Source organism: Camellia sinensis, chromosome 8 (assembly GCF_055761805.1).
Source record: "Camellia sinensis isolate YWXY chromosome 8, ASM5576180v1, whole genome shotgun sequence".
Lineage (NCBI taxonomy): Eukaryota > Viridiplantae > Streptophyta > Magnoliopsida > Ericales > Theaceae > Camellia > Camellia sinensis.
Genome location: NC_138968.1, coordinates 9677622 through 9705439, shown reverse-complemented (window position 1 = coordinate 9705439; position 27818 = coordinate 9677622). Strand labels below are relative to the sequence as shown.

The window sequence follows — 27818 nt, the reverse complement described above, 5'->3', positions numbered from 1 at the left end:
TCATCATCACCGCCGTTTGCTCTCCACCGGGAGCTCCATCAGAGACTGCGTCGCCGCTTTCATCTCCGCCATCAACTCCGGTGGGACGCCGTGGTTGATGATCCTGCAACATCCCCACTCCCTGCATGCTTCTACTATTTTCTCTGATTTTCCTACAGAATCTTCTTTCATATCAAATACCGGGATACAAATACTACCCATATTTGAGAGCCATGTTTGTTCTTTCTCTCTCTCTATGAGAGCCATGTTTGTTTAAAAGCAAAAACACAAAAACAAGTGTGAGTGGATCTGACACTCCACTTCCTTTTCCTTTCCTCACCAAACCAGCTTTCTCACTCTCGGCACCAACCCACACACCATACATTCACACCCCCAAAACAAAGACATAATCATCATGCTGCCATACCCCATCCTCTAAAATAATAATTCTCCACACACTCCCACTTTGTCCCATTCTTTTTATTATTATTATTATTATTATATATATATATATATATATATTTTTTTTTTTTTTCTTTTTCATCCCACTATTTCAGAACCATTAACCGTCTGTTCCCACTCCGACCTTTATTCTTTTTCTTCATCATTATATATTCATCATCCCCACACTCATCATTTCATCACCATCCCCTTATTTATTTATTTCTTTTTATTTTTTCGAATCCCTTCTTTTCACAACCAAAAAAAAAAAACAAACAAACATTTACAAATTTGCACAACAACCCCTATTTTATTCATCTCAGGGATCCACCCCGATCACAATTTTACTTAGAAAAAAAAAAAAAAAAAAAAAAAACAAACAACAACACAAGCTTTGTTTTCTTTTCTGCAGCGGCCATACATCGACCTCACTTCTTCTCTACTCTGCCGCCGGTCTTTTCTTTTTGCCTCCGTCCTGGGCGACCCTTGACGGTGTTGCCTCCGTGTTTCCCACTCCACTGGGCACGATCACTACTCCCTGCTCCTCCACTGCAGCATATGGCGGCCCTCCAAATCGGAACATCACGGTAGCCTTCCGCTTCAACTCCTTGTTTTCTGCCCTTAGCACGCTTATCTCTGCTCGCGCATCCTTATACATGCGTTGGAGCAGAGCCAGCTGGGAGTTTAATTGCTGCACCTCATTTGTCCTACTCTGCAGCCGGTGCGACAAGTTTGTGACCGCCGTCATGGACTCCACACATGCCTTCAAAGTATACTGATTAGCCTCCACATCCGTTTGCACTGCCATTTTTTGCTCCACCGACTGCATCGGAAAGTTCAACGGAGCAAACCCAGTGGTGTTTGGTTGAGGTTCACGGGACACCGCACCAGTTCTCTCTCCTGTGGACTCGTTGAGATCGGGAAAGAGAGTGAGCAGCCCACGGGACGACGAAGCCATTTTCTCTCGCAACAGAGTGTTACAGACTCTCTCTCTCAGCACAACCGTGTTACAGCCTCTCTCTCTCAGCACAACGCAGAATTCTTCAGAGGTTTCTCTCAGTTTTTTGTCTCAGCCTCTGCCTCGGCCTCAGCTCCGTCTTGGTTAAATAGCCGAGGCAGCCACGCGCTTCGCGCGCCTCTTCTCGCCGACAAACTGGCACGCCTTTTCATGGCACGCCTTTTGATGCATTCGGGCATGCCTTTTGATGGCACGCCTTTTGAGGGTGCGGGCACACCTTTTGAGAGCACGACTTTTGAGGGCTCGATATCTACATCCATGTATATTTTTTGGGCAGCCTATATACACACTCATACAGTGTCTTTTACACCGGTCAGCTTTATCAATCCCTTTGTTTCAACCTCAAATAGGTTTCTATCTTCACACCTATTTGAGTTTGAGGGGGGGTTATACCAGTATCATGTATAAGTCGCTCATGGCGCACTCCCTAAGTCGCCTCCTCGGTGCACCACCACAGCTTCTACAACGGTCCGGCATGACCTCGTAAACTGTCCTGCTACATCGGTCCGACATGACCTCGTAAACTGTCTTCTACAACGGTCCGACATGACCTCATAAACTGTCTTCTACAACGGTCCGACATGACCCCGTAAACTGTCTTCTACATCGGTCTGACACGACCACACAGTGTCTGCTACAACGGTCCGACATGACCCCGTAAACTGTCCTGCTCCAACGGTCTGACATGACCCCATAAACTGTCTTCTACATCGGTCTGACACGACCACACAGTGTCTTCTACAACGGTCCGACATGACCCCGTAAACTGTCTGCTACAACGGTCCGACATGACCCCGTAAACTGTCTGCTACAACGGTCCGACACGACCATATCGTGTCTCCTATCCTGTTTTGTTTTTTATTTATCAGTTTACTTTTCTGTTTTGTTACTCTCTTCAAACTCAAGTTGGTTAGTTCCTATCCTCCTTGAGTTTGAGGGGGGCTGTTAATGTACACTAAACCTAACCCACTAACCTAACCCACTACATCCACCCCACTAAACCTAACACACTTACCATCTCCACTACCACCCACCACCTCCACTACCATCCACTACCACCACTCACTTACCTCACACCTCTCCTATATAATAGCTTGTAACATACAAATCAATACACATCAATCTTGTAATATATACACATCAATCAATAATACATACATTTAACATCCATTCATTTCTCTCTCAATTTGGCAGGGGTGTAAGATTTGCAACAGGCAAAGAAAATATATATATATATATAGACCCAATCTGCAAACTCAAAAAATTCATTAACGGGTGTTTTGTATGTATGTAATAGGCATTTATATAATAATGGATCACCGTGATTTGTTTTTCATTTGCCTACATATACATGTATATTAATAGGTTAACAGAGACATTAACCTTTGAATTGGTGGAACTCATTTGTTGGTTTGTTTTAATGGTAGAACTCATGATTAGGAGACTAGAGGTAAACGATGAATAGTGGATTTAATTTGCAGACAAATTTACTGCTTGCTAGTGATTTGGTTTTCTTGGTCTAATATGTAATAGAGAGAGGTAGCATGGGTATAATTTTTTGAAAGGAGATTTGGAGAGAGAAAGGACAGTCAACACCGGAGACGGAGGCCGGAAGTGATGGAGAGAGGGAACAAGCAGGGTAGGCAACGGTGAGGAGGAAGGGGGAGATACAGAGGGGGTGTAGGGGGATTCAATGTGGTCAAGTACATGGATGCATTTGGATAAGTGATTGTAATTCGTTGATGGTAAAAAATTATGTTGATTGTCTATTTTGCCCTCAAAAGAGTGTTATGTGCACTGCCTGTGATCAGTTTTCGTCTAAAAGTTGGATGGAGTTAACTAATTGTTCTTATTTGACACAAATTAAAAAATTGAGGGAGTGAATATGTTGCAATTGAAATGATAGGGATTAAACTGATATAAAAAAGAAAATTCATAAACTATTAGTGTAATTTATCCAACTTTTTTTTTTTTTTTTTTTTTTTTTTTTTTTTTTTTTTTCAGGATGCCCTCACGAGACTCACTCGAAAGGTCTCTACTAATACTTGGGAGAGTTTTAGGAAATGCATTTTTTTGTCTTTAGTGAAATTTTTTAAAAAGTTTTCAAAAAAAGTTTTAGATTTTGACAAAACAAATCGAAAAATTTTAATTTTTTAAAAAAAATAGAAAAAAAATCCAGGAAAGACAAAAAAAAAAAAAATTGTCTTATTTTCATCTTTAGTTTTTTTTTTTGAATTTTTTTTTTAAAAAATATACTTTTTAGATTCGTCTCGATAAGACAGATCAAAAAAGAAAAAAAAAATTGACATAATTTTGAAAAAAAATCACTGGAAAAAAAAATGTGACTATTTTTTTTTAAAACCAAAATGGGCCTTGGTATTTGCCTACCAAACTTGTCTACTTTTGTTTGCCTGCAGAATTTTTAACTCTGGTTGGTTTATCTTTCAAATCACAATTTGATAGTTCAAAACCCGAAAACTTATTTGATTTTGAGTTTTCAAACCTATACTTAGCTCAATCATTTAAAAAAAAAATTAAAAATTCATAACCAAACAAGTTTTAAATTTAACTTTATTTGGTTTGTGTTTTGAGATATTATTTTAAAAATAATTTTTTAAAGAGAGTTTAGAAAATTTAAAATTTTGTTTGATTATATATTTTAAAAATAGTTTTAAAATTCGGGATGATTTAATATTTTTTGTAATTGAATAAATGGGCGTGAGAGAAAAAACGATTGAAAAAGAGAGAGGAAAGTGAAAAAATAATTGATTGATGTGTAGTAGAATGAAAAGTAATTTTGCAATCTTTTTCTATTTTTTTTTTTAAATATTGGCCAAATAATTTGTTATGTTTTATATATATATATATATATATATATGCACGATCCAAAAAATATACCTAAACAGTAAACAAAATATGAAGAAATAAAAAAACAAATGTAATAAATATGAAACATTTTAAATTATGTAGATTAAGTGGATTTAAATTGTGAAGAAATAAATATGAAAATTTTCCAAACTCCTTTCAAAAACTTATTTTCCAAAATAAATTTCAAAACTAAACCAAACCAAATGGATGGGGCAAAGTGGCAAAGTGACCACTTTAAGGGTCAAAGTGGCAAAGTAACCAAAGATAAAAGGGGCAAAGTGTAATTTACCCTTATTTTTAGGACAAAAAATGAAAAAGTTGAACACCGCAAAAGAGGTGTATAATATATATAAGTTATGATATTTAAGAAATGTTTGAGAGCCCTACAAATGTCCCACAATTCAACCCACACTGATCTGATTTGATAAGTATTGATTTTTGATTGATTACACACTCAATAGTATGAGACTCATCACCTTTGTCACATTATCGTGAATGTATTTATAGGTGTAAAATGTGGGTCTGCAGTATTGTTGTGATATTCGTAGTGTTAATTATCAAAAGTATCATAATTAAGTTATTTTGACCTAATATTTATTTTTTATTATCTTATGTTGGGATTTATTTTTTTATTTTATTTTTGGAGAAATTTTAGTGCAGTGTACATTTCCAAAAAATATATATATATATATATATATACATATATAAATGATATACACATTAATAATTATAATTATAATTTTTTTTTATGAATTTGTAGTAGGTTTTTGAAAGAACAACTTAGGGGTAATTTTCCTTTTATTTTTGGGAAGAATTACTTAACTGTGAAGCAGAGGAAAACAAAAACTGCAAAAACATGTCGTTTGGTAACACTTACGTTTTCAGTTTTCTATTTATATTTACAAAAATTTTAAAAAACTCAAATAAAAACTTGTTTGGTAAAATTTTTGATTTATAAATCAGTAGTCTCAGTTTATAAATTTGGCCAAAAAATGAAAACACAAAAAATATGTTTCCGTTTTGAGTTTTGAGTTTTTTTTTTTTTACCACCCAACACTAGCCACCACCCGTCACCATTTTTCGTCACCGTCTTCCACCACCACCACCTGCCACCACCACTCACCACCCACTTGCCACCACTATCTACCACCCGCCACCACCACTCACCACCCACCACCACCCACCCTTCGCCACCACCACTACTCACCCCTCGCCACTACCACCACCACCACCACCACCACCACCACCCACCACCCAGCTGCCATCCACCTGCCACTACCATCCCTGCCGTTACCCGCCGCCTACTTGCAACCACCACTCACCAGCCACCTGCCACCACCAGCCAACTGCCACCCATCCATTCGCCACCACCACCACCACCCACCACCCAGCTGCCATCCACCCGCCACTACCATCCACCGCCTACTTGCCACCACCACTCACCAGCCACCTGCCACCACCAGCCAACTGCCACCCATCTATCCGCCACCACCACCACCACCATCACTATCACTATTACCTACCACCCGCTCGCCCGCCACCCACCTGCTACCACCACCCACCACCCACTACCACCACCTACTCGCTACTACTTACCACCCGCCACCGTCACCCACCCACCCACCACCACCACCACCCGCCACCTACTCGCTACCACCCGTTATCTGCCACCCACCGGCCACCACCACCCACCACCTGCCACCACTACCACCACTACCACCACCCACTCACTACCAACCACCACCGTCCCACCATCACCACCCACCACCCACTCGCCACCACCCGCCATCCGCCACCAACTTGCCACCACCACCCGCCACCACCACCACCACCACCCACTCGCTACCACCGACCACCGTCACCCACCCACCCACCACTACCACCCGCCACAACCACCCACCCGCCACCACCCGCCACCACCACCACTACCCACTCGCTACCACCCACCACCGGCCACCGTCATCCACCCACCCACCACCCACCGTCACCACTTTCCACCACCGTCTTTCGCCGTCACTTGCCACCACTTGTCATTTCTCACTCTTTTTTATATTTTTAAAATTTTTAAAACATTTTATCAATTACCAAACGCGTTTGTAGTTTATGTTTTTCTAAAAATAAACAAAAACCAGTTTATAAAATTTTTGTAAATACAAACTAAAAACGTAAACGTTACCAAACACACCTAGAGGGTGTAAATGATTTTGTAATGGGATGTAAATGAAAAACTGTAGGGGTGTAAGTTTTACTTATACTCCTTCATATTTATGTAATTTTTTTTCCCTATCCAACTAATAAGTAATTTCCCTTATCTTTTTTTGCACATTAATAGGAGAAGTAAGAGCAAGGCAATTAGAGTAAAAAAAAAAAAAATTAAGATGGGAAAGGCTAAATTCTCATTAAAAGCAAATGCGAAGCAACACACAGCACATTGAAGCTGAACCAGAGCTTAAGCCTCGTTTGGGAACCCTCTCTTTTAGTTAAAAAGTCAAAGAGTTATTAAATTAGTCAAAAAGTCAACAACTCATACTAAAAAGTCAAAAATTCTCTTTTCTCTCTACTTTTTGCACATCTTTTCGTAAAAGGCCAAAAAGTCATCCTAAACATATTAGTTTTTTTTAGCTCATATTTTACCTAAATAGCCAAAAAGTTACTAAATTAGCTTGTTCCCAAACGAAACCTTAATGTTTTATTCTTTTACAACTTTTGTTTTATTATTTATTTAATTTTGGGTGAAACATGTGATATTGTAAATTGTCTAATCCTCTATTTTTTTTTATGAATCTAAAGGTTCTGTTAAAATAAAAATTACACAATAAGGTAGTCAGCTACATGTTTGGGTTTAATTTTTCAGTGTGTTTGGTTTGAGTTTTTTGGATTAAGTTTTTTGAAAACTAAGCTTTTTGGTTTTCGTATTTTTTTGTTTTTAGTGAATATTTTTAACATTTTAAACATTTTTTTTTACTTTTTTAGATGCACCTTACTTAGATGTATCTAAAAAGTAAAAAAATTGTAAAAAAATATTTTAAAAAATTAATAAATACATAAAAATACAAAAATGTACATAATTTTCGTATTTTTTTTTTATATTTTTAGTATTTAGTGAATTTTTAAAAGGCTTTTTTTTACAAATTTTTTACTTTTTAGGTGTAATTATGTTAGGCATATCTAAAAAGTAAAAAAAAATCTTAAAATATTAAAAGAATTCAGTAAAAACAAAAAAACACGGAAAATAAGAAAGTAGAATTTTCTAAAAACTGTTTTTGGAAAAATGGAACCAAGCATAGTAGTTTCTCCAAATGTAAAATTATACATTTAGGCAATCTACACTATAGAAATTTTGGATTTTCTCTTCTTCTGAAACAAATCTCACATTACAAGTAAAAACGTAACACTCTAATATAATACACTAAAAAAATTATTTAGTGTACTTTTCCCAAACGTAACAACGTAGCACTCAAAAAACACTGTTTAATATATTTTTTCTAAACATAACACTCTAATGTAACACAAAAAAAAATTCCTTAGTGCACTTTTTTTTTTCCAAACATAACACATTTTTTTCAAACGTAGCATTCCAAATAATGTCATCCCAAACATAATACTCTAATGTAACACATACAAAAACACTAAAAACTCGTTAGTTTACTTTTTTCAAATGTAACACTCACAATTTAAAATTACACATTTATCAAAAACTTACTAATAAATTTTTGTATTCCTTTTGGAATGGTTTAAAGAATCTATCATCCTTTTGGAATGGTTTGAATAATCTCACATCCTTTTTTGGAGTATTATATTGGAGTGTTACGTTTGAAAAAAGTACACTAAGAAATTTTTTTAAAATGTTATATTAGGGTAATACGTTTGAAAAAAATACACTAAGAAATTTTTTAAGTGTTATATTAGAGTGTTATGTTTGAAAAAAATACGTTAAGGATTTTTTTTAGAGTGTTACGTTTGAATGTTACATTAGAGTGTTACAATTTGAAATTATATATTTGTTCAAACCTTACTAAGGAGTTATTGTACAATTTTTGAAATATTTGAAGAATCCCACATTCTTTTAACATATTTGAAGAATCTCATATTTCAAGTCGTTTTTGTATTTATTTTGAAATATTTTTCAAATAAAAAAGATTCTCATACAAAAATTCATTCCAAATTTGATTCTTATAAATTGTGTATCTTATCTTTTTAGCACACACAAAAAAAAAAAAATTCAATATAAATAAATCATAAGTATATTTTATTCATATAAATATATTTTATTTATATTTTAATTTCATTTTTTATTTTTCTTTTTAAATATTTTCTAAATCTCTCAACTAAACTCATATAAATAAATCTCCATTTTTCAAAATGAAGTTTATAAATAAATTTTTCTTTATTCTTTTGTTGTACAACAGTACAAAGGAATGGCCCGTATCACTTGGCGAATCTTTTTTTAAGTGGTTGAGTTCAAAGTTGAATAAGGAGTGTTTTGAAAAATGGGTTGAAAGTTATTTTTAACTTTTAATTTATTATTCACCTAAATTTTTTTTTAATTTATATATTTTTTATATAAAAATATTTTAAAAAATTAAAAAAAGTAACTTTTAATAATCTTTCTAAAACACCTTAAGTAACTAAGTAATTTTTTTACTTTTAATAGAAAAAAATTATGAGACACAAAATTAGATCACAAATCTATTACAAATGTAAGGGGTGTTTGGTGTGAATTGTAAGAGTGATTATAATTTATTTTAATTTAGAAATTTGTGTCAGACTATTTGGTATAATTTTTGTTTATAATTTTTTAAATAAAAATAATTTAAATAAACTAAAAAAATTAATTATTTAAAAATTAAAAAAGAAATATTTCTGATTTTTACTTTTTAATTATCAACTCCTACCCTATAATAATAAGTTACCCCAAATACCACAATAAGGCCAAGTTTGGGAAGACTAAATAAGTGTACTTTTTGACTTTTTTTTGTATTATGTGTAGAAAAAGTAGAGAGGAGATGTTGATTGATGTGACCAAAAAAAATAAAAAGATGAAATAAGTGTACTTTTTTAAGTTAGCCAAACTTGACCTAAGAGAGGCAATCCCTGGATGGAATGTCGAGGAATCAGTTAGGCACATGTTGAGAGGCAATCCATGGATTGGGCTGTGACATTTCAGCCCATAATGAGAAGAACCCTAGCCCTAGGATAAACTCTCTCTCTCTCTCTTCCTCTCTCCTTTCTCGTATGATGTTCGCCTAGCAAAGTTTATCCACTGCTCTGCGCAGTACACACACATTACACTACAAGCTCTCTCTCGGTCGCTCCCTCTCTCTCTCTCTCTCCGTCAGCCATGCCAGGCCCCGTCGTCGAAGAAGATGAAACCCTGAAGAAGCTTCAGGTATTCTCTCTCTCTCTCTCTCTCTCTCTCTCTCTCTCTCGCTTTTGTACTTTCTCACATCAGCGAGTTGTTCATTTTCTTTCACTCGTTAGGGTTTGTCATTTCAATTAATTTATGTTGTGTGATTCGCAGAACGATGAACCAGTGATTGAGGACGTGAAAGAAGAAGATGACCACGACGATGACGCCGATGACTCTGATGACGACGACGATGACAAGGAAGATGGCGCTGAAGGTGGTCCTTCATCTTCCTTTTCGCTTCCCCTCTTTATTCTTATCTTCTTGTTGCGTGAATGTTTGCTTCATTTATAATAAGATTTGATTGAGTCTATCTTTTTGTTATTTGTTTGGTGAAGAACACGTCTTGCTTTGAAATTAGGGATGTGCAGTTTGGGCCAATTTATGTTAGCTACAAAGTAGAACGACCTGCTAATGTGTTGTTGTTGGCCAATTTCTGATGTCATAGAAAATGCCCAATTTGTTTAACTGCTATATTATTTGCTAGAACCTTGGTGATATCTTTCTCCAAATTGCTTAAACATTTCGGTTTCCTCATCAATGTCTGTGGGTTTAAAACAATATGCTAAAAATCATCCCGATACTTCTAAGAAGGTCCCTCTCTCAGTCATCCAATATATGTCCAAAGTTGTCCTATTATTTTTAATCTTTTCAATGTTGGACAGGGTTCATACACTTGGGAATTACTTGGCTATTGCTTAGACACACATGAATCATGTCTCAAGTTTGAAGGAAATAATGTAAGACTCAATATTTTAAATTAAAACAATGTGCCTCCACATAATTTTTTTTATAGAATAGATTATTAAACCTAAAATCTTCTTTATTTTTATTTTTATTTTTATTTGTTTATGAATAGACCTTTTGAAAATAGATATTAGAACCTTCAGTTCCCACTTGTAAAATGTGGAATGGCTGCACTTGCTTCTTTCTCATGAAACTAATCCTGCATTATTGGTTGTGTGCCATACATCTCACTACAGCGTCCGATTCTTTGATGGAGATCAGTTGCCTTGAACAGGCAATTAATAAGTTGCCTTGAACAAGCAATTAATAAGTTGGGTAGTGACATGTATGCTGTTTCAGATCTTGAGAATCTCTCCCTATACCCCAAAGTTAGGCATCTGTGTGGTTTTAATGATATATTGTTGTTTTGATGGAATTAATTAGCAACTTAATTCTGATGTAATAATGAAGAAGTTTTCATTTGCATGTTTATATACCAAAAATTTTATATATTAGTTGCCGTATCCTGCTGTGTACGTGTCCTGTTTTTGTGCTAATGCCACGTTAGCATGCGATATTTGTTTCTATCCATGCTGTTTAGTTAATATGTTACTTTTTTCTGACATTAGCTTTTCCTTCTAACTATTAAGCATAGGTACTTCGAAAAACAAATCGTATCTGTACCGGATACTTACCGATGTAGGGTACCTCGTATAGTATTTCTGCATACGTATTGGGTACACAGAACACGTATCCAAATTTTTTCTTTTAATTTTTGGTATACCTAGACGTCTCTAGTATATATCCAAGCCATATCGTATCTCAATTGAAAGAATATTTTCTTTTACTACAGAGATAAAATTCTTTTCACTAGATTTCTTTTTTATTTTTAATTTTATACTCAGCATGATTTTAAAATTAAGTTATGGTTTGTAAATTATTTAATATATTGATATTTAATTTTGATTTATACCTTTACTTTTGGCATTAAATATTAATTGTAGGTTAGATCTTAACAAATTAAACTATCTAATCAATTTTTGCATTACTCTAAATTAAAAATAAATATTTTTTTACAAGCATACCAAGCCCAAGCCGTACCCGTACCTTTACTTTTTTTTTTTTATTTTACTGTATCGACATACTTGTATTAGTACCAGTACCAATACCAGTACCCATACCCGTACTCGTACCCCGTACCTGTGCTTCATAGCCGTCTAACTATGCAGCTGTTTCTTAAGTCAAAGTTTCTGAGTTGATCTCTGTTTTTTCCAGCTATTCTATGTCTTGGACGTGCAGCGACTTTCTACATCTATGTTATATGGAATTTAGTTTTTTTTTTTCCTTTTATTTATTTATTTATTTTTATGATGAATGTTTCCATTGTTGTCTGTTAATTTGAATTGATTTGGAAATGAGGTGCAGGTGCAAATGGAAGTTCAAAGCAGAGCAGAAGTGAGAAGAAAAGTCGCAAGGCAATGCTGAAGCTGGGCATGAAACCTGTAATAGGTGTTAGCAGGGTGACCATCAAGAGAACGAAAAATGTATGCCAGTCTCTTTACTTGATGAAGTCGATCCATCTTTGGAATGAATGACTTCTCACCAATGACTCTTCTATGTTTCAGATATTATTTTTTATCTCCAAACCTGATGTCTTCAAAAGTCCAAATTCTGAGACCTATGTCATATTTGGAGAAGCAAAGATTGAGGACTTGAGCTCTCAGCTGCAGACACAGGCTGCCCAACAGTTCAGGATGCCGGACATGGGATCTGTGATGGCAAAGTCAGACATTTCTGCTGCTGCTGCTGGAGCACAAGTGGATGAGGAAGAGGAAGAGATTGACGAGACTGGGGTGGAGCCTCGTGACATTGATTTGGTGATGACACAGGCAGGTGTATCAAGGGGTAAAGCTGTCAAGGCTCTCAAGACTCACAATGGAGACATAGTCAGTGCCATCATGGAGCTCACCACCTAGATATAGTTCATATGATCCTTTGAGTGATGCTTTGTGATGGATGGTAGGTTTCCTAAATCGAATGCTCTATCAGAGGGAAAAGTTTTTCTTCGAAATTGATCATGGTTTTTTCTTTTCTTTTTTTCTTTTTTTTTTTTAATATTGTTCAACCACCATTAGTAGTACATTATGCTTTTTTACTTTTGTTGGGCTTTAGACCTTTGGGACGAAGAATGCTTTATTTTGCATTATTGCATATTGATAATGATTCGTGGTTTACTTGTTTAATACCATTGTGGGAGTTCCATGTTGAGGAACATAAACTGGTTAAGTCCCTTTGTCTTCTGTATATTGTTTATGCAATCTGGTTGAATCAGTTTTTTTAGTATGTTTAGCTACGGGTTTTCAAGCTTTCTTTGGGTAGTTAGCTGTTGGAAACCAACTCACACATGAAGCAAAGAATCAGGTTAATATTTTGTTCCAAAAAAGGAATTTTAAGCTGCCTATCATGGTCCCAAGCGAATAGGCATCCAGGACTGCCACCTGTAAATTGAATAACGAGAACTAACTGAATTTATTGGATAAGAGTTAGACACAAAGGAGATCGAGAAATATGGGATTTACTGTAGTTCTCTTCTATATATCATTATCTTGTGCTTTCCATGAGCATGTTGGAGGGAAGGAATTCAGTAACTATCTACCATTTCATCATGGGCCTCATGGTGATGTTGAGGGGCTATGATTTTCTTAGAGCCTCCCACATGAAATGTCACAATTTACTGGGAGACTGGTGTCAACAATTGCTCTTCGTGTTTACTAGAAACTTGAAGATGTGGCTTTAGTATTGAGAAATCCTCTAAATGTTGTGATGTTCAATCATAACAGTCTAGTATGCATTATGATGAACTTTCAGCGTATCAACTTGCATGTCTTTCTAGAAAAGTTATTTTATTTTATTTTTTTATTAAAAAAAAAAAAAACCTCGACAACCAACAAGCTAGGTTGATGTAACAATTGAAATTTACCATTAGCTTTTAGATTTTCACAAAAGTTGCATGGCCTCGTTTGAGAACATACTATTTTAGTAATTTTTTGATTTTTTGACTAAAATATGAAGTAAAAAAATTAGTATATTTGAAATGACTTTTTAATTTTTTACGAAAAATATTCAAAAAGTAGAGAGAAATTTTTTTTTTTGATTTTTTAGTATAAGTTATAAACTTTTTGATTTTTTTAATAATTTTTTGTTATTTAAGCTAAAACACAGGCACATGCCAAATGAAGTCGTTGAAAAGAAAAATTTTGCCTAATCAGCTGTTTATCTTCTTTGGAGGGTCTTCGGGAGTAGCTCCTCTCTTTGTACCCTCTCCAGTCCCACTGCCTTCAGACGGACCCTTACCCTTTGATCTACCCCTTCGATGTACCACTTTATTTATTTATTTTTCTTTTCAGAATCATCAATTATACCACATTTATTTATTGGACACGTTTGATGGGATACAAGGAGAGACATCAGAAACAACATTTTACATAACTGGGCATTGCTTGCTTTGCTTAGGTGAAACATCCTTTCTAGATCTTCGATCAAAAAATCATACATCAAGTTTTGAGAGTCCGCACAACAATTTTCTAATGCCCTAGTTTGGCAATCCACACTTGGACTAATTTAGCCATATTTGTCCAAAATAGGCTAAATTAGCCACAAGAGACAAAAAAGAGTCGTGTGGATAGAAAAGGGTTCAGCCTGTGTGCAAATTACCAAACTACTCTCATTGCCAATCCGTTTGTGTCATAGCAGCACCAACACAAATCACACACTTTCCCTTACCTAGGGCACAGTTAGACGAGAAGGAGGCAAAAATTGAAGAGTACCATTGGTGAAGAAGAACAGCAACTCAAGCTGTCCATAGCCCAAGCCCACCGGAGTGCACATCGGCGGCCACATTGCAACTATCACATTCTCGCCACCACCCATCATGAGGTACACATTATTTTTTTTGGTTTTGGGTCAATTTGTTCTTCTTTAACCTGATTTGCTGGGGTATTCATTAATCGTCCATTTTTTTGTTGTGTGGATGCTATTTGTTTGTTTGGCATGTGGGAAAACCACGGTATGATGATGGATGCTTCATAAATTCTGATAGATCTAAATTTTCTATTTTCTTTAAAAAATTGATCTCTGAAATTACAAGAAGCGTGGTCTGTTCGATTTTTTTGCTCAACACTTTGATTCTGCACAACATTTATATGCCGATTTTGGAGAAATTGTCATTTTCTTTTTTTTGGCCATTCTTTACATGTCCTATTTATGGAGACTGAATTATAGATTTTGTCAAGATAAAACATTATTTGAAACATGTCCTGTTTATTCCATTCTTTACATGTCCTATTTATAGACTGAATTTTAGATTTTGTCAAGATCAGACATTATTTGTTTATAGACTGAATTATAGTTTGAAAAATTATTTGAATTTTGATAAGTTTAGAGCTAAATACCTTTCTTTGTTTTTTTTTTTTCTTTTGTTTTGTTGGTCGTTGAAGTTAGAAGCTTTAGTTTTGTGGGGATTTGGATCCTCTCCATTTCACAGGGACATTGATTCATTTACCTTCTACGAATACTGATTTGAAACTATTTCTACTTGAAATGCATGTTCAGTGATCATAAAATTTGGTGAAATTAATATACCAATATGGGTCGGTACAAATTATGTGTTTTCATCTTATTTTTTATGAGAATTAAGATTGATTTTTATAAATTAGGGCTCAAAAATATTAGATTGAATATTTTTTTAATAGTAATTTTAAGAACAGAAAAATTCTCATTTTTTCCATAATTATAAAAATTAAAAAATAAAATAAAAAAAATAAAGAAGACAAAAATAATAGGTTGATGTAACAGCCTCGCAACCCACACCCCCAGGTAAATGAACAGCAAAGGGAACACGCACACGCCCGGGTAAATGAACAGCAAAAAGAACACGGCATGCCCAAGGGCATTTGAATAATTTTACATATGGACATCTCACCAAAAAGTCAAAAAGCCAGAAAAACCAAAAAACTTATGGGGAATTGACCAGTAAATCCCATTTTATCATCTTGTAGATCATGTGGTCCTAATTGTTTTCTTTTAAACCGTTTAGTCCTTTGGATTGTTTGTTTACTATTTTGCCATTAAATTGTTAATTTGAGTTTGTAGACCCGCATGTATTTATGGGAAGGGGTGTGTGAGATTCACGTTCCAAAAAAAAGGTAATAGTACTCTTTTTGGACGGTGTGGGTTACAGGCACGTGATGTGACGCGTGTATTTATGGGAAGGGGTGTGAGATTCACGTTCCAAAAAAAAGGTAATAGTACTCTTTTTGGACAGTGTGGGTTACAGGCACGTGATGTGGTGCGTGTATTTATGGAAAGGGGTATGTGAGATTCATGTTCTAAAAAAAAGGTGATAGTATTTTTTTTGGGCGGTGTGGGTTACAGGCATAGGAAGGGGTGTGTGAAATTCACGTTTCAACAAAATGTAGATGGTTTATGATAATTAGGATGTGTGTGTTCACGTTAATTCAAAAAGTATACTAGTAAGGTTTTTGAGTGTTTGTGACTAACGAAACATGTTGGGATGCTGTAACGTCATCCACAAAATGTAGACACAGCATGTCCCACCCAGCAACCCATATTGACAATCCAATTGAAAATAAATAAATAAATAATTTGGGTGAACCCATGAATTTTTGAATGGTGACAAACAACCCGAATTAGGAGATCCGTATTGGGTAGAACATCCCAAATTGGAAACATATTATGTTTGTGAAAGTCGACTGGGAACCCTAGATGTATGTGTCTATAATTTGTGGTGTTTGCGAGTGCAAAAAATCTGCCATTGCGTACCATGTCCAAGATTCGGGGGCTAATTTTCAAATTATTGGGTGATTGCAAACAGTTTGTTGGCACATTTTGGTTGAGGTTTTGGTTTTGTGGAACCCTAAACTGGACAGAAATGGTTGCTTGCTACAAAGGAGTGAAAATCGCGCTGTGGGCTGTAATATGTGTTCGCGACTCGGAATGATATAACAACGCAACGTATTCACATCATACACCATTAATACAAACGTGAATGAATGTTTGTATGGGATAAGGTGTATCGAGGTGGAAGGGCGAGAAGTGTAATGGGTCGTTGTCGAGTTGTTGTTCGGAGCTGTAGAGAGAGAAATTGAAGGACCTAACTCGTTCTAAAATGGACGGAGCTCGGAGCAGGGGGTGGTGGTGGTGGTGGTGGTGGTGGTATTCGTTGTCCAGCGATGGCGGCGGTGGTGGTTTGTGGTGGTGGGATTTGAGGTTAGAGGTGATGAAGATAATGCCGATCATGAGGTTGAGGACACAGAAGAGAGTAGTGGGTGTGAACCAGCTCGCCATGAAATCCAACAAGTTGAACACACCACTGGTTCTGCTTCGTCCTTTGCTGGTTAGAGAGAGAGAGATGGGTTTTGGAGAGAGAAGGGGAAGAAGGGAGGGTGAAAACAAAACACCTAAACCCTCCACCAAACGTGGGATTACATATAGAAAAATCAAAACATAACAGCCCATAATTGATGCGAGGGTATATTTGTCTCCCACATAACAATATAATTCAAAAAAGGAGTTATCAGTAAGATATCTCTACTATTTGTCTAATCAAACAAAATATTCATAGGACCAAATGGAATACAATTTCGCCATAGGGGACTTTCTAATAAATTCCCCAAAACTTATCCCAAATTAGATTTTTTAGCCCCAGTTTAAAATAGTCAAAAAGTCAAAAAATCAAAAAATCAACCTACATTCCAAACGAACCCAATCAAAGTTTGAACTCATCGCAAATAATATTTCTGTATAAAGCTACTTGGGGTGGATCCATAAAAACAAAAAGACATGTCATATGGCGACATACATCTCATGTGTCTTGATTTGAATCTGTGTCCACCGGCATTGCAAGACCGTTACCTTTTCCTTCCTTTGATGATCGCCTATTGGCAGGCTCAAAACTGAAGAGAAAACCTTTTTCCAACATATTTGCAGTCATTTGAAACACACTAGAATTTGATGATCGCCTATTGGCAGGCTCAGAACTGAAGTGAACCTTTTTCCAACATATTTGCAGTCATTCGAAACACACTAGAATCGTACATGCATAACGAAAACCCACCCTCCAACCTTTCTAAAAGAGAATGAAGATGAACAAGAACATAATGAAATCACGCTCTCCAACCTTTTCTAAAAGAGAATGAAATGAACAAGAACAGAACAGATGTTGACTCTCTCCAAGGAAACCTAGACCTAAGGTAGTATTTGGTTCACTAGAATAAAATGAAATGATCATTCCATCAAAATATCTATTCCTATGTTTGGTTGGCCAAAAAAAAAATAATGAAAAACGCATTGTAAATGGAATCGTCATTCACCATTGTAAAGAAATAATCATTCCATTTCATCTCATTCCAATGAACCAAATAGAACCTAATAGTACTGAGGAATAAGACTACAATTAACAGGAAAAGAAGCCACAAGGACCACAATAAAACACAAACACCTAAGGTAATGAAAAGAAATCAATAATTTCCAGTCATGTGAAAAGATATCACATAGCCTAATGGGTGAAAAGAAACCACAGCAATCACAACAAAACACAACTTATAGATGATGCCTCACTCACAGAAGTCACATAACCAAGACAAATAGTGCCTTAAATGCGCTGAACTAACATCCATACAATGTGTAACAGGAGCAAACAAGGTTGTTAAGTTTGCCTTGTTGGTGGAGTCGCCTGGGATCTGGATCGGAGAAAGAGGGGAATGGGAAGAAAAAAGAAAGGATCAGCCAATCTGGATTGGGAGAAGAGGGGAGGAGTAGATGGCTAGATTAACTCTAGAGAAGGAAGCTATGGCAGCTTGAAACACTGCCAGCATGATACACAAAACTTCAACGACTCTCCCTCTTCCCCCGAGAGACAAGATCCAAAATGAGAGAGGAATGAGAGTAAGTGGTTTTGATTCTTGGCGGAGTAATTGCCAGGTATCACAATTATATGGCCGAAAATTCTTTCATTTTTTGTTCCTTTACCAAATATCCAAACATAAAATATAAGCTATGGAACTTAATTTTTCGTGCCTAGTGATAAGCTTTGGCTATGGAGTAGCACCCTGAATTGTGTGTGTATATATATACATATATATATATATATATAGAGAGAGAGAGAGAGAGAGAGCTCTTGAGAAGAGAGTGAATGCAGGAGGGTGAACCTGAAAAACACAGTTTCACTTGGTGTAAAGTATAGATTTTTGAAGTTCAGGGAAGGAGTGTATTTTAAGGGCGAAGTACAAAAGGAATAGGGGATCAAGTGCAGTTTTTTTTTCCTCAGTACAACCACACAGGTTATCTTCAACTCAGCTCTAAAACTGCCTCCACGAAGCAAAGCATAGCACAGCAGAGTACAAATAAAAAGAAAACCCAGATAACATCCGCATGGTAATACAGGTTTGACAAGTTCAAATGAAGTCCATAAGCTTTTTACAAGTTTGGAGCACTCTCTCCTTCTCATACCACAAATATAAGTCAACCACCACAAAATATGAACAAAACCAAAAGAGATTATTTACCCGTGTGGATTCAGATCCCAAATTGAGGTCCATCAGTTTTCCCGTGCAAATTCATCCTTCGGTACATATTCCCAATCTGATGAAGAGCTATCAACCCAACCTGGAGGAAGCTCACTTCCCAACCTGTTCCAACCATACTGGATCACCTGATCATCCATAGCAAATACACGAAACTCTTGCACATTTTCATGTTCAGAACCACCTACAAACGAGCCAAATTTGTCTAATTTACTGATGTCGCTGAAATACTGCAAATGAGCCCCATCACCAACTACCAAACTTCCATGATCTGATCGGTTTCCAATCAATCGCCAATCATTTCCCTTGCCTGCAAATTCAGACTCAACCACCTGGGCTAGTCGTTCCTGTTCTGTATTTACAGAATTTGAGTTCTGACCCCTGCGTTTGAGGATATCGAATCTGGCCATGGTGGATGCATGAACATCATCAACTTCAACTTCCAAACTTCCATGCTCTGATCGGTTTCCAATCAGTTGCCGATCATTTCCCTTGCCTGCAAATCCATACTCAACCACCTGGGCCAGTTGTTCCCATTCAGAATTTGAGTTCTGAACCCTGCATTTGAGGATATCGAATCTGGCCATGGTGGATGCATCAACATCATCAATAATCTTAGTTTTACTCAAAATAGGAGAATCATTAGCCTTCGGTGTCACTTTGCGAGTGATGTTTGGATCAAGAGAAAATTTGGAGCTCGGTATCTTCTCAACAGCGTTAATAGTTTCTGCCAGTCCTTGGCCATCTGTATTTACAGAACTCAAGCTCTGACCCCTAAGTTTGAGGATATGGAATCTGGCCATGGCAGATGCATCAATATCATCAACAACCTTGGTTGTACTTGGAATAGAAGAACCCTGAATGGATTTCTCCAACATTGGGCTATCTTTAGACTCAGGTGTCACTTCATGGGTTATGCTTGGATTGGGAGAAAAATTGAAGCTCGGAAGCGTCTCAGCAGCATTACTAGTTTCTCTGAGTCGTTGTTGGCCTTCTGTATTTACAGCGCTCGAGTTCTGACCCCTGCATTTCAGGATACAGAATCTGGCCATGGTGGATGCATCATCATCATCAACAATCTTGGTTGTACTCGGAATAGAAGAATCCTGAATGGATTTATCCGACATTGGGCTATCATCAGACTCGGGTGTCACTTTCTGACTAATGTTTGGATCAGGAGCAAATTTGGAGCTCGGTAGCTTCTCAACGGCATTACTAGTTTCTGCCACATCTGAAGGAGAAAAAAATTAAGTTACTTATTTTTTGAATTCGAAGAAAGAAGCTGGTGAGGAGGTGATATTTTAACCTTTTGTGTTGTGCGACTTGCATTTCTCCATCTCAATCTTCATACGATTGAAGCGAGCTCTATAACTACTGAAACATAAGGCTGCTTCAGCCTCGAGCCATAGATTTTTGTACAGTAGTGTTTCTGATTGCATCTCTCCACAACCATTAAAATCCTCCTTGAGGACCTCTTTTATAGCCTGCAGGCCATTTACATGACAAAAATGTAAGGTATTCTTTCATAATATCTAAAACAAAACAAAACAAAAATCTCCATTTCGAGTTCCAGTTCAGCATGATTATTTTTCTGGCCCAGAAGAACAATAAAATTACAAAACAAATTAACACATACCTGGACTGTGTTATTGTTTTTCAAATTGTCTACATCATCGCTTAAAGAAACAAAATCCGGAAATTTCTCAACTTCCTTACTAGAAAGAGTTCTGTTCCTCTTGCCGTCGTGTATGCCATGATGATCAAATTGACCATGAAAACTAGCATCTGCTTCCTTTGTCAATGGAGGACCGCCAGTGATGACACCCTGGAGAAAGCATGGTTCAGCTTAATTACAAAAGCTAAAAGCCATATTCTGAGAATACAAAGATCTCAAACCCAATGCCCCTATCGTCTATGGCCATCAATACATGTTAAACCAAAAATTATTTTTGAGTTTTTTTTTATAGTGAATTTTTAATAGTCCAGTCATTTTTATTTTTTATATTTTAGATGCACCTGAAAAGTAAAATATTTGTGAAGAAATCTCAAAAAAGTTCGCTGGAGTAAATACCAAAAAATATTTTATTTTTTACATGTATCTAGAACAAAATTTTACGGTTTAGTTTATGAAAACTGATTTTGAGTTCTTTGTTTTTCGTGTGTTTTTTTTTTTTTTTTTAATAAAAAAAATTCATATTCTAGTTAAATACTTTTATTTTTAGATGCATCTCACCAAACAATTTTAAATATAATTGTGTGAGCATATACTTTGTATAGGACAACGGATGGAACTTCATGAAATGCCGATAACACTAACACATTGCTTAAAAGAAAACAGATGTTATCCTCATAATTTAAGTACTCCCTCCGTCCCAAAAGAATGGTCCCTTTTCAGGAATCCAACTTTTTAAGGAATCATTTATTATTGCAATCATATATTTTCAACTTTCCAAATTTTCCCATCTATAATTGCTCTGCTCATGGTAATAATGGACCTTTTTGTTTTGAATGGATACAGTGTTTGACTTTGACCTGTTGTAATTTTGATTTTTGAAATTGTTATTTTAATCAAAAAAAGAAAGGGTAAAATGGGAAAATCCCATAACTTTGTTCATTGAATTTTCAAAATGGACATTTATTTTGTTCATTGAATTTTCAAAATGGTCATTTATTTTGGGACATCCGAAAATGGAAAGGTGCACCAACAAAATGGAACGGAGGGAGTAATATAAATTACTACTTGTGAAGCAAATAAATAAATACATGACCATATAATGGCAATTCGAGGACCTTACATACCTTACGAAGATCAGGTAACTTTCTAGATTCATTAGAAGTTCCTTGTCGAGAAAGCAATGATTCTCCTGTTGCAGTCATAGGTAGCATCCTCTGTGATACACATGCATCAATATTGTTGATTACATGCTTAAGGGCTTTATGATCATGTTCCGATAATGCAGAGGCATCGTTTGAACAATGAAATAGAAGCAATTCTGAAAGGTTATGTATTGTATTAACCAGCATCTGGGCATTCATTTTTGGAGTCAATGCCGTTTCCTGCAGTTTGGCCAGATCATTAACATCTTCTGAATTACAAGGAAAACAAGTACTTTCCATAGCATGGAATGACACAGAATCATTTTCTGAGGTATCACTAATTTTCAACCCAGAGTCCACAACACCAGCGCACAATTTGAACTCACTTTGAGATACAAACTCACCCTTGTCAAGACCCGGTGGTTTGGTGTGAGAAGGTTTCATATCAGGATTACTTTTTGAGTCAGTGGGAACATCATATTCTTTTCTTGGTTTGCCGATGTCATTAGAAAATTGTATATTGTTGCTACTCATTTGTGGATAATTGAATCCTGCTTTCACAGCATCAGCTGAACTACGCTCCTTGGCTGGAAAATTGGCATTTGAAAGTCTCTCGGGACAAATCAATGAACCAAGTTCCACATATCCATTATACTCGTACACACTTTTTTCGAATTGATTTTCACAGGACACCCTTACAGTATCATCAGTGCAGGAAGGAAAAATCTTCAAACCATTACATGCTTCCAATTCCTTCATAAGATGCTGTGGACTTAAAGCTTCAGAAACTTCAGGTGGAGAAAAAGGAGAAGCCGGAGCACCTTTCCAGCAGGGTGAATCAACAACAGCATTATAATGATCAAAACTCTCGGAAGAATCCTCAACCACAGTAAAGCATTTAGCACTATCAAGAGGCAAAGTAAAGCCATCTGGGACATTTATATCCGGTAGTTGGAATTCCATTCCAGCTTCAGACATATGATCCACAACATCCTTAGTAACAGGCTTGTTTGACAGCTCTTCTTTTCTAGTAGAGGATGATGCAACAAAGAAACAGTCACTTCTGTCCACATGTAAGTTGGGTTGAGTAGTATCCAAGCAACCTTCTTTGTCATTACTCGGTGGCAAGTGAGGCTCCTTTTGATTAGAGGGATAGTGGAAACCAAAATCCTTGCTGTTAATGGCTGCAACATTCCCAATAGAATTTGCATCTTCAGATGAAACTGTATTTGGCACTGTAGAACTGGTACCAATGGATGGAGGTCTGATGACGAGAGCAGGGGATGACTTTTTTACTGATATGAAATCATTTGTGCAAGAATCAAGCGGCTGGAAGAACTTATCATATGATGTACCATATGGCTTCTGATGCCAGATATTTGTGGCTGATTCTAGAGATGGCACCTGTGCATGAGATTCCGGAAGCATTGAGCTTCCTGAGATTGATGTTCTTGAGGATTCACTGGAAATAAACCAGGGATCTTGCAGTGAAGAGGATTTGTAATTCAACTTTCCCGTACTTGGAGACACAATTCTGTTCTCTTTTCCCAAAAGATCAACATATTTTCTATGTGAAGCTGCAGAAGTATCTTCACATTTGCTTGAGTCCTCAGCTGTGCAACCGCCTGCATAAGAACATAAAAAGTGAAGTGAAGAATATGGCCATCAATTTGTTTAAAATAGGTCTTGACCAAGTACTCTAATTCAGGTAATTTTTTCCCCCTTTCCACTTCACAATAAAAAGGCTCAAAATTCTTGGGTTTGGTAAACATATCCATTCCCTTTTGACAAAAAAGTTCTCAGAATAAAATCAAGAAGGAAAGATATTCAATCTGACTTCAATAATTTAACATGGCAAGCAACAGTGGGAACAAACGAAATTCAGATAGTTAATCCAAGATAGGATTCCCTAGAGACATGATTCTGGAGGAGTGCCTATTAGGCTATTTAGCCCCATGTTAGAACAAACTGTCAGGTACCACTTGATGTAGACAAACACATACTGGTGAGTGATGCATGTTATTCCTTGAGGGATATTATAAACCCTTCAGACAAACAATACACAGAGCAAAAAAGCATCAAAAGATTCCATAGGGCCAGCTAAAAGATGTGGAAAATGACTGTCCCATAGAATTGAGAACAATACTTTTTCTAACAAGAAGACTTAAAACTAAATATATAAAAAGTGAATCGTAGGTTTTACATAAGTGAGGCAAAACATGTACTCTCTAATCTATGCTCACCAAACTTGTTTCATAGCACATATATATTCACATTTCTTTCGTTTATACTTATCAAATAAAAATAAAAAGAAGAAATAGGGAACCCCCTAAACACACAAAGCACACGTCAGCAATAAAGTCAATTTCTCACTACAAAGATCATTAGAAAGGGGTCATAGATGTATCTCTATAGCATTTTTCCATAACAATGGGTGCAAAATAAGCATGAGGACATCTCTACAGTTGAAACCATTTTTGCCTTAGCAAAATTCTTGTCAAACCTTGAGCAAGATCCAACCACGTAGGGTCCTCTGTCAAACTCTAATTTGCCCCCTTTTCTCTATTGACGACCACAACTATAAATGAACAGGAGATAAAGAGCAAGTTGGGGCAAGGTTTTCTTGTTGTGTTTACCAACTTGTAAAATCAAAACAATACATAATTTCAGCTGATGACTGAAATGCTAAGGTGTAGGCAATCAGGCCTGTGGCCACAGCGGAACTACCGGAGACATTTTAAAATAGCAATCCCGAATCCTGATAAAGTGGGCTGTTGGACAAGAATGTAAAAAAGGAATGATATCCTAAATCATAATCATTAATCAAAGAATGAAAAATAAACGCATGTGTTAATAATAGGATTATGTAATTATGCGATAAATCATATCTAAAATTAGGAAAGGTGTGATTTAATACCACAACAACAACGAGCTATAATATATGAGAATCATATAAACATAAGAATCCCACAATTCCAAACATAGTTGTTGATACCTTGTTTCATATAATTCTCGTAAACATATGAACCAGCAAAATTTGTCCCATCTGAGCAGAATCTTCCATCCGGTTCTACCCGTTCACCCTGTTCCCCATCAGCCAATCTATTCCAAAAGCCACCCCACTGTGGTGTGTACTCCAAACCCGACAAGCTTTGAGTGTAATCAACTTGAAAAGATCCATCCAATGGGGCAACACAGGAATTGGACAACAAATCATAGCTAGGTTCATTAAGCGCCACCAAAGGGTTATCATCATCAACAAGAGTCGAGACAAACGGAGGATAATATGGCTCGACTTCAACACGATTACTTGGTATACCACTCGAATACTGCAGAAAAGTGAATGAATCTGTCGCGGAACTAACATTAGGGATTAATGGGGGCATATGGGTAGTGGGTGAATTGACAGAGTTTGATCCCAAGTAAGAATAATCCTTGGCTGAAGGAACACATGTGGTCCGAATTGAATCGACTCCGAAATCAATATTGGAATACAAATTAGTTCCCGAAGCTGAAGAATGTGAATATTGCCAATTGGGGAAAGAGGAATTGAAAGGCACATAGGGCGATTCAGTGAAATGCGCAAGTGGGTTTGAATTGGGTTTGGGATTGGAACGATCGACTGTAAAAGGAGGAGCTAAAGCCGATAAATTGGACGATGACGATAACGAACCAACATTACCCAGAGACCCAATACCCATCATCTCTTTTGTGTTGAAATTGATCGAGCTAACTGGTTCAAAACCCACAAAAAATTTGTTTCAGAATGAGGGTTAATAGTGATTATCAAGAGCGAGAAATCAAACAAACAACAAAAAAAGGATCAAGAACAATATGATTAAACAATACACAGATAAGTCATTGACAACAACGAGATACATGAATATTACATGGAATTAGAAAAGATTTTCCCAGAAATTGAAAGAAATTGAAGGGTTTTTACCAGTGATCAAAAGCGAGTGAGAAGACGAAGAAAACTAGCAAAGTCGTCGTCACCGTCTCTTCTTCCTTCCTAGCGAAGAGTGACTTGGTGGGTGTTGTCATGTCACTCCCTTTTTTGGTATGTGTTGCATTTTGGTAAATTGCAAAGGCAACCCCTTTGTAATTTCGAAAATTATGCTTCGACCCCGTACGCAGGGTTGGCAACGGAACGGACAAAATCCCCGTTGCGGGTCTGCGGGCACAACAAACCTGCAATAAGGCGGGTTTGGGGTGCCTGCCTTCACCATGTTCTATTAGAAGTAGGAAAAATTAAGATAGTGTTTGGTATAATTTTAGAATTGTGATTTGAAAATTGAGTTATATTTTGGATTTTATGAGTTTTAAAATTATGATTTGAATGAGAAAAATTTATTTAGTTATAAGTTTTGAAAAGCGTTTTAAATTAAGTTTTGAATTAAATGATATGACATATGATATTTGATACAAAACTTACAATTCATAACTAAACAAACAACTCAAAATTCTATTCAAAACTCATAAAAAAAATTTTAAAAAAAATTCACAATTTTTTTTTTTTGTAATATAAAAAAAAATCGAACATTGTTTCGATCAACAGACCAGACGATCGGTGGAACCTCCGGTTAGCCCAAATTTTTTTTCATTGAAAAGAGTTTTCACTCGAATTTTCAAAACTGAATGTAGAATTAATTTTTGAAAACGCAAACAAACACCACACTAAAAAATGAGTGTGAAACTTTATTTTGAAAGCTCTACCAAACGGAGCCTAAGATGTGATAAAGATGTGCTAATTTTGTGACTTTATAAAATATGACGAATTATATTAACGATTTTTGTAATTTGAAACTTGTGTCACTTTAATTCTTAACATTTTAATTGTGATATATTTGATCTTAAATTTGGAATCTTATTTTAAATAAGGACAATTGAAGCTATTGTTTTATTTCAAAGATAAAATCATTAATTTGGTAAAATATAAACTAATTTGATAAAAATAAATGTCAAAAATTATTTTTTAATTTTTAAAAATTGTTTCTACCCACCAAAGATAAAAATAAATCTTTTATATTTTTAGTTTTTTACCAAATTATTTTTCAATATAAATTTGGATGATGATTATGTAAGAAGTGGTTTTTTTTGTTGATATTTTTTTTTTGTAATAGATATTTTTTCATGACTATTATGTAATAGATGGTTATTATATTAGGCTTTTAATGTGTAATCGATTTATTTAATATATGAAATATTTTTAGTTTTTGAATATTTTAATTTAATAGATTAGTTTAATAACGATATCAAAATTGTCAACCATGTTTAACGAGAAAAAAATAATTTCTACCCTTCCAAAAGATAAAATTATATAAAAATAATGTGCTTTTAATTTTTTTCATCAATTTAATTTTGGAGTACTTACGTGTAGGTCATAATAAGTGGACTTATTATCTAATAGGTCCTATGAAAAAAAAATCATAAAAAAATTCACTAATTGTAAGTTTTAGTGACAATTTATAAAAATCATGACAAAAAAGTCACTAATTGTCAATTTTTAGCGACATATAAAAAATTGTCACAAAAAAATATTTTTAACAACAATTTTATCAAAACTTATTTTTAATAGGACTTAATAGGAATTAAGTCCAACTATTAGGACCTATTAATAGTTTACCCTTTGATTTTTAGTTTTTTAGAAAAAATTTCTGAAAATATATTTTGAAAATAAAACCAAACAGAACTTTATAATCAAGAAAGTTCCGACACTATTTATTAAAAAAAATATTGCATTTCAAATAATATACAAGTTAACCAATACAACATAAGTTGTATGACAACTTTACCTTTGAAATGGACAATTTACAAATGAAACATCGTTAATTGTCCTTATCTTCAGAGTCAAATGTATCATAATTAAAAAGTTAAAGATCAAAGTGACACAAGTTCCAAATTATGGGGACTTACACTCATACAAATACAAGTCTTATTAATGAAAAATACAAGATGT

The 27818-nt window shown here is 35.6% G+C and overlaps 2 protein-coding genes across 2 annotated transcripts; one reads left to right on the top strand and one right to left on the bottom strand.

Annotated features, from left to right (window-relative positions):
- Window positions 1-9387: 9387 nt before the first annotated feature.
- NACA2 (nascent polypeptide-associated complex subunit alpha-like protein 2) lies at window positions 9388-12682 on the top strand. Its single transcript, XM_028199227.2, has 4 exons — window positions 9388-9695; window positions 9828-9930; window positions 11865-11983; window positions 12065-12682. The coding sequence occupies exons 1-4, from the start codon at window positions 9648-9650 to the stop codon at window positions 12413-12415; spliced, it is 621 nt and encodes a 206-aa protein (XP_028055028.1). The 5' UTR covers window positions 9388-9647; the 3' UTR covers window positions 12416-12682.
- Window positions 12683-18863: 6181 nt separating this feature from the next.
- Window positions 18864-25945, bottom strand: LOC114259220 (uncharacterized). Its single transcript, XM_028199228.2, has 6 exons — window positions 25803-25945; window positions 24855-25592; window positions 21842-23484; window positions 20679-20867; window positions 20349-20526; window positions 18864-20273 (listed from the first exon to the last, which is right to left on the bottom strand). Exons 2-6 carry the CDS (start codon window positions 25561-25563, stop codon window positions 19057-19059), a joined length of 3936 nt encoding a protein of 1311 aa, XP_028055029.2. The 5' UTR covers window positions 25564-25592; window positions 25803-25945; the 3' UTR covers window positions 18864-19056.
- Between the last annotated feature and the right edge of the window lie 1873 nt (window positions 25946-27818).

Excerpts from the sequence above, each read along its gene's own strand:
- NACA2 (XM_028199227.2), top strand. The coding sequence starts at position 9,648 with ATGCCAGGCCCCGTCGTCGAAGAAGATGAAACCCTGAAGAAGCTTCAG. Across the intron at positions 9,696-9,827 it reads AAACCCTGAAGAAGCTTCAG|AACGATGAACCAGTGATTGA; the intron begins GTATTCTCTCTC and ends TGTGATTCGCAG. Across the intron at positions 11,984-12,064 it reads CCATCAAGAGAACGAAAAAT|ATATTATTTTTTATCTCCAA; the intron begins GTATGCCAGTCT and ends TCTATGTTTCAG.
- LOC114259220 (XM_028199228.2), bottom strand. The coding sequence starts at position 25,563 with ATGATGGGTATTGGGTCTCTGGGTAATGTTGGTTCGTTATCGTCATCG. Across the intron at positions 20,868-21,841 it reads AGTTACCTGATCTTCGTAAG|GGTGTCATCACTGGCGGTCC; the intron begins GTATGTAAGGTC and ends TGCTTTCTCCAG. Across the intron at positions 20,527-20,678 it reads AAAACAATAACACAGTCCAG|GCTATAAAAGAGGTCCTCAA; the intron begins GTATGTGTTAAT and ends AATGGCCTGCAG.